Here is an 8187-nt window from a genome sequence, read left to right on the forward strand (position 1 = left end):
ACGCATGAGGAATGTAGGTGCTTTCTTCAGTATGAACTTCTGCAATTGTCCCTAACACCTGTTTGTCTGTTACCCGCATATCCCCAGCCGTGCCCAGAACAGGCAGTCCATCAACATCTACTGAAAACTAAAGGCATGAATGAAGACCTCTATTGACCTGCTACTCTTGATTACCAAAGTTAACTTACTAAAGGAGACTTTTAACACTGGCTTAAATGAGAAAGGATTACTCTGAAACCTCTACAGGAATTTTAGTAAAAGCTTTGATAGTTTACCCTAAGGCAGTAATATAAGGTCGCCAAATTTTGTTTTACATCCTTGTCACAAAATTTTGAGGCATTCTGATTCAGTCTGAGACCAGACTTAATCTAACCTTTGCTCATATCCCATACTGGTGTTAAGAATGAGTGCACACAGTAAAATTTTAAATCGTGCCAATTTTAACTTAAATGTACTCCTTCTAGAACTGTTTATGAGTTAAGAAGTTTAAATGAATTGAATTTTGAAAGTTGTGTTTAATGTCGGGCCGGGCTGTTTCCAATTCACAGGCTGTTTGATAATAGGCCAAGATTTCCCACCAGACATCAAATGTGAAAGAGAAGGCTTGATGAAATGGTTAACAGGGTGGTCATTCCTGACATAATTTGGAGATTAAATTGTCTCTGGGGTCATTCTGATTAGAAAATAAATATAAAGCTGCCACCTATTCTTCCTAGAGTTTAGTAGCATTCTAAACACAGACATTGTGATTTTCATGACTACATAGAGAGCATGTTCTGTGTAATTGTGCACGAGTCTTTCCACTTCTGAGCCTTGATTGAACCCGAGCAATGATGATACTGTTATTTCAGAAATCTAATGTTACACAAAGGAAGTCCCCAAACTGAGAACTCAAAAGATTTAGTTTTTAAATTGCTGGTAAAGATGCCCCAGTTGATAAATCTGAATTTTACTTGTTACATTGTAAACATCAAGTAACACCACAAACATTTTAAAAAAGGAAGTTTATTGGTCTTTAAATGGCTCAAATTGCAAATAAACAAATCGGGTAGTGGCATCAGCCTAAGACATGTGACGCATCTTTGTCAGTTGGCTTCATAGCACCTCAGTACCCAGGAGAGGAAAGGTCTCAAAGCAAAGTCACAATGTTAGTGGTTAGGACCCCTGGTTAAATACGACTGCAATGAGTACACATGGAGATCGCTGGGCCCGCTGGCCGCCGTTACACTGCTAACTTTAATTCTGCATATGGCAAAGCCTATGAGAAATACAAAATGAAAGATGTACATCTCAAATCCTTTAAGGACAAATATTTAACATGAGAAGCTGGATGTAATATCTAAAGAGTTGAGTTCCTACAAAGCCTATTTTTGTTAACTTTACGTACACACCTGTTACTTGGAATGCCTGACCACATCTCTGACCTGTTGAAATTAGGACTGAACAAAAAGAAAGAAAAATTTTGAGAATAATTAACTGTCCTAGCCCCATTCCAAAGAGGAAAAGAAAAATCTGACAGTGGCATATTTCCCACTGAAATTATATTCTCAAATAGTGTGCTAAGACTCTTCCAGTGGGAACACCACACAATGGTGACACAGCCTAACGTTTGGTCTGTGTGTGCCAAACATTTTCTGCACTATACCTGGGTTTGACTACTTGATGTTAACTTTAAAAAAATGAAGCTACAGTGTTCTTCGTTATGAACATAAACAGACAACAAATACTCCTAATAACTCCTGTTAGCCAAACTGTAACCTCATGAGTACGAATTTAGAAATGAACAGGTAGCAAGATGAATATTTCCCCCAAGTGTTCTAGTGCAAAATGCATTAGCACTACTGACATTTTTTCCTATGCCCTGATGCCAGGAGATTAAAAACTTAACACTTACATGATCACCACTGGCAGAAAAGGATTTCCAGGAACCAGCATCATAGAGAAAAAGACGGTTTACTCAAACGTAACTGAATCCTCACAGTCTCAAATTATCTTACAAGTCTATGCTGGCCCTTCACTTTAAACAAACTTATAGTTTATTAAAAGCAATCAAGGAGCTCTGGAACCTTATTTTCAAGAACCAGAGTATGGCACACATTTTAAATTTGGACAGACTCCTAGCAGACAGTTATTCCTTAAGACTCTTCTATACAAAAGCTATACTCCATGCTGGGCACACACTCTCTCACCAGTACACATGGGACAGTAGACCCCTGGCATCAGTGAGAACACACCCAGAATGACATAACTGGGTATTTTTCAGTTTCTAAATTAAGGCATATTCAAAAATTTCCATGTACAAGTTTACACCACTTTTCTAAGTTAATCACCAGGTAATTAATGCAGATTCACAGATGAATTACTCTCAGGTTAACTATATGCAACAACCATGCCAATAACTTTTTCTTCTATATTTTGCATAACAATGGTTAAAAAAAGTGGTACAGTTTAACTATCATGTTCACAATTGTCATTTTTCAAGGCAGTAGAAGACCAAGACATTTTAAAATGATTTAAAATTTAAGCTTTATAATAAACACCAGAGGAAGTAGCCTTTCCTCCCATTCCCCACCCCCATCTTATTCCTGTATTTAATAAATCAAGAAAGACTGCCGAGAAACACAAGCTCACACGCTACATTCAGGACCGTGATAAATGTAGGCAATTATGAAATAAGTTGAACTCTGCTTCTTGGTGAAGCCACATTAATTTCTTTTTTAAGTAAATTTGACTTTCAGTGCAGTTCCAATCATGCTTTTAGTGATACATAACAATTTCCAAAATGTTAAAGTAATTTCAGTCAATTGAGCCTTCGATGGCAATGCTTATAAATTATATTTATTAGTATGGTCAAGATAAGAAAGGAGTTTGGGCTTTGATTATAAAATGCAGCATCTTTCTCTGATTCTCTTGGCTAAACTTTTCCTCTTTTTTTTTCCATTCTTTTCTTTGCTGTCTTCCATCTTTCTGGCTCGAATTTCCCTCATTAAATCAAAAAATACCTAGAAAGAAGAAAACAGGGTAAATAAAGCAAAATAGACAATATGAACTTAGTATTTCTCCAAATCACAGCAGTAAAACCTTGGGGATAACAGAAGAATAAATACTTAAGAGCTCTTGTTTGGGAGTATAGAAAGCAGAAGGCACAAAACTAAACTCTGCTTTTCCTAGTATCTTGAGATGAGGAACCTGGGAAATATTCTGAATTACACTTTTTGGTAAAAATGCTCATGTAATAAAGCCTGATCTTTATATTCCAATTTTTAAGATAAAAATTCTAAAAGTGCTACTAAGCAATGATAGATCCAAAGATAAAATTCAGTGGATTACACTTAAGTACTTTATAACTAATAAATGTATTTTATTAATTTATATTTCATAGTAATTTATTTAATAAAATTTGTACTATACTTAAATAACTGGATTACATTTTATAACTCATTTTCCTAGCTCCATTGTTAGAAATGGAAATGGAGCTGAGGAAAACGAGTGCCTTCTCTTATCATTTTGATACCAGACACTAGAAAACAACTTTCTTTGTTGCCCTCCATTTGAGAATTTGTCAATTTTTGTCTGCTGTCTAGGAATTGGCAAATAGTGAGATATTAACACAATAACTAAAAAATTACTAGTATAACAATTCAGAAGTTAAATTTCAATAACAAATGTTGTCTCTTCTCTAATAAAGAAGGACCTGGAATGACACAGACTCACACTATATGTGAATAGTATGATAAATGGAGGAATAACTTTTATGGGCCACAGCTTTGCATATTGGACTTGCTTTCTAATGGCAACTTAAACTGAAAAAAGCAAGGTGCAGAATAGTATAGACAGACAGCTACCTGTGTGTGAGTAGGATAAGAGTACACATGTATTTTTTGCATTTGCAAAAAGAAATAATGAAATGATAAACCAAATCCTAATTATCAATTTTATTTTCAAGAGGAAGGAAAGAGTGCAGAGGGAATAGGGAGGCATCTCTGAATATACCTGGCTGTATAATTTCAATTTTGGAGACATAAATGTTTTATATATTCAAAAATGATGGCTGGGTGTGGTGGCTCACGCCTGTAATCCTAGCACTTTGGGAGGCCGAGGCGGGCGGATTGTTTGAGCTCAGGAGTTCGAGACCAGCCTGAGCAAGAGCGAGATCCCGTCTCTACTAAAAATAGAAAGAAATTAATCGGACAACTAAAAATACATAGAAAAAATTAGCCGGGCATGGTGGCACATGCCTGTAGTCCCAGCTACTGGGGAGGCTGAGGCAGTAGGATCGCTTGAGCCCAGGAATTTGAGGTTGCTGTGAGCTAGGATGACGCCATGGCACTCTAGCCCGGGCAACAGAGTGAGACCCTGTCTCAAAAAAAAAAAAAAAAATACCATTCCTACCAAACAGAACCAGAGTTCCTTAGATGAATGGCTGACTCCTGATCTGCAGCAAGAAATATAAAATTTAAGTCAGAAAGCAAGTAAGCTACTAGAGGGGAGGGCTGAGAGGGCAGACTAGAAGCAGCCTGCACATACTCCTCTCAAGGGGAGGATCAAAGGCTGCGGGTAAAAGTTTACCCGTGGAGGGACTGTCTTGGAGAGAGCATTGTGAGTCATCAGAGAAGCAACTGGAGATACCCAAAGCAGGGGAGAGAGAGGCAGGGTGATCCCCTCAGCAAGGTCAGAAGGTACCTAGGGGAACCATTAGGGGAGAGGTCCATACTCCCCTACAACAGCAGGCCTTCTGAACTAGTCAGGGAGCTGCCAGGAGACTGCAGCAGCATTGCACGGGAAAGCAGGCACAGTGGGGTTCTGCCAACTTCTGATCCCAGGTCGCTGCAACACGTGCCGATCTGTGCTCTCAGCCCCACAATGTCTAGTTTGCAGAGGGGTCAGTTCTATTGCAGCCAACGCCCCATTAGCCCTGCCAGGTCAGCAAGGGAGCGAGGAGGGTGGGTGCTGCCATGCTGGGTGCCACGCACCACCCCACCCCACCCTGGCTGCCTCCAAGGATCCAAGCAGAGCAGGCAGCCACTGGCCCTCAGCATCTGCAACTGCCATCCTGCCATCTCAATAGCACTACTGCTGCCACCTGAGTAACCCTGCAGCAGCTGCACAGTTGGACCTGGGTGGAGGGAGAGCTCCAGCCACGTGACAGGCGAATCACTCTGGCCTGCCAGCCATGTGTGGCCTCGCCTCTGTGGACCGAGGAGCCGCCCTGTGGCCAGCTGCAGTTCCGCAACCTACCCAGGCACCAGCCAAGACCCTCGACCTGTCCAGGCACCCACTAAGGTCCTGTGTCCTGCACGGGTACTCGCCAAGCTCCCTCAACCTGTGCAGGTGCCCACCAAGGTCTCATGACCTACCCTGCTGCTGGCTGTGGTCCCATGATGTGCCCAGGAGCCCATCAAGGTCCCACAACCTGCCCAGGCACTGGCCGAGATCCCACAACATAACCCAGGCACTTGCCAAGGTCCTATAGCCTGCCCACCACTGGCTGCAGTCCCATGACACATCCAGGTGCCCACCAAAGTCCTGAAACCTGCCCAGGCGCTGGGGAAGGACATGCCACCCGCCTCCGTGGAGAGGGACTTGCCCAGGCCCCTGCTCAAGCTTTCAACAGTGGCTTGGGGACCAATCCACCAATCCAAACGAATAGCCCCAAGTACTGGCTTGGACTGTGACAACCGTAGTGGAACAGGACAATGCAGGAGAACTGGTGCATTACAGGCTCTCAGTGCATCCACCCCTTTCCTGCAGCATCAGGGTCAATCCTCTGGAGGACACAAAAGCGCTATCCAGGAGTTTATCCTCCTTCTAAGTAGGAGAGTTCCAGCAAGTGAGAACAAGTGTGCCACAAACTTATCAGCCCTGAACTGAGAGAAGAGGTTTCAGATGAGAAGAAGACAGCAAAAGAATTCTGGCAACATAAGAAAACAAGAAAATATATCCTTTGATATGCCCAAAGGATAACAACAGATCCACAGCAGTGGACCCAAACCAAAAGAAAATTGTTGAAATGTCAGAAATGGAATTCAGAATATGGATGGTAAATAAGATGAATGGAATTGAAGAGAAAGCTGAAAATCCAAAGAGAAAAACCAAAAAAATATTTCAGGACATGAATGAAAAATATGAAAAACTCACTAAAGAGACAACGTAAGAAAGGATATAACAGAACTTAAAGAAATGAAAGGGTCATTTAGGGAATTACAAAATATAGCAGAAAGCTTCAACAAGAGACCAAGCAGAAGAAAGAATCTCAGAGCCTAAAGACAAGGCTTTCAAATTAACCCAGTCAGTCAAAGATGCAGGGAAAAGAATAAAGAAGAACGATCACTCAGAGAAATATGGGACTATGGGAAATCAGCCAATATACAAATTATAGCTGTCCCTGAGGGAGAAGAAGAAAAAGCAAAAAGCATGGAAAACCTATTTGAGGGAATTCTTGAGGAGAACTTCCCTGGTTTTATCAGAGATTCAGATATCCAGATACAAGATGGTCACTGAACAATGGGAAGATTCATAACACACAGGACATCTCTAAGACACATAGTCATCAACCTGGCCAAAGTCGAAATGAGGGAGAAAATTCTGTAAGCTGTGAAGTGAAAGAAACAACTAACCTACAAAGGAACATCTGTCAGGCAAACAGCAAACTTCTCAGTGAAGACCTTACAAGCCAGAAGGCACTGGGGACCTCTTTTGAAGTTTTCTTAAACAGAACAACTGTCAGCCAAGAATTCTGTATCCTACAAAACTAAGTGTCATAAATGATGGAGAAATAAAGACTTTTTCAGATAAGCAAACACTAAAGGAAATTTTCACTACTAGACCTGCCCTACAAGAAATGCTCAAAAGTGCATTATACAGCACGATAGATATCAACTGGTATAAAAACACCTGAAAGTTAAAGATGATAGCTCTTATAAAACAATAGCACAAGAGGGAAAATAAAACAATAAGGTCCATCCAACATGATGAACAGAACAGCACTCCACATGTCAATATTAACACTCAACGTGAATGGTCGTAATGCCCCATTTTAAAGACACAGACTGGCTGAATGGATGAAAACACACAACCCAAATATTTGCTGTCTCAAGGAAACACATCTAACCCACAAGGATACACACAGACTCAAGGTAAGGGATGGAAAAAATATTCCATGCAAATGGAAACCAAAAGCAAGCAGGTGTAGCCATTCTCGTATCAGATAAAATAGACATTAAATAAAACATGGTGAAAAAAAAAAGACAAAAATGGTCATTACATAATGGTAAAGGGAACAATTCAACAATAAGACATAACAATCCTAAATATATATGCACCTAACACAGGAGCTCTCAGATTTATAAAGCAAATTCTACAAGATCTAAGCAAAGAAATAAATAGTAGCATCTTAATAGGGGACTTCAACACCCCACTGACAGAACTGGACAGATCACTGAAACAGAAAATGAATAAAAGAAACACTGGACTTAAATGAGACTCTAGAAAAAATGGACCTAACAGACACTTACAGAACATTCTACCCCAAAACTACTGAATATACATTCTTCTCATCAACACATGGGGTATTTTCCAAGACTGATCATATCTTAGGCCGTGATACAAATCTCAGCAAATTCAAAAAACTTGAAATCATACCATTTATCTTCTTAGATCACAGTGGAATAAAACTAGAAATCAATTCCAAGAGAAACACTCAATTCTACACAAAGTTGTGGAAATTAAACGACTTACTGTTGAAGAATTCTTAGGGCAATGATGAAATTAAGGTGGAAATCAAAAGATTCCTTGAACTGAATGACAAAGGGGACACAAGCTGTCAAAGTCTATGAGATACAGTAAGAGCAGTCTGAAGGGGAAAATTCATAGCCTTAAAATGATCTCATCAAAAAGATGAAGATGACAAATTAACAACTTATTGTGACATCTCAAGGAACTAGAAAAAGAAGAACAAACTAAACCCATAGCCAGCACGAGAAAAGAAATAACAAAGCTCAGAGCAGAACTAATGAAATGGAAATAATAAAAAAAAATACAAAGGATCAATGAAACAAAAAGTTGGTTCTTTGAAGAGATAAACAAAATTGATAGACCATTAGCAAGATTAACCAGAAGTAGAAGAGAAAGGACTCAAATAAGCTCAATCAGAAATGAAAAAGGAAACGACTCTTAGTGGTGGATCAA

General features: G+C 39.9%; 1 protein-coding gene across 1 annotated transcript in view; it reads right to left on the minus strand.

The window, feature by feature from the left end:
- Positions 1–985: 985 nt before the first annotated feature.
- RALA (v-ral simian leukemia viral oncogene homolog A (ras related)) overlaps positions 986–8187 on the minus strand; it is a 92250-nt gene continuing 85048 nt past the window's right edge. Inside the window, exon 5 of the mRNA XM_012654538.1 lies at positions 986–3002. Within this exon, the coding sequence (XP_012509992.1) occupies positions 2880–3002 (123 nt within the window). The 3' untranslated portion in view covers positions 986–2879. The remainder of the gene's footprint in view (positions 3003–8187) is intronic.

This window comes from Propithecus coquereli, unplaced genomic scaffold (assembly GCF_000956105.1).
Source record: "Propithecus coquereli isolate 6110/MARCELLA unplaced genomic scaffold, Pcoq_1.0 Scaffold441, whole genome shotgun sequence".
Lineage (NCBI taxonomy): Eukaryota > Metazoa > Chordata > Mammalia > Primates > Indriidae > Propithecus > Propithecus coquereli.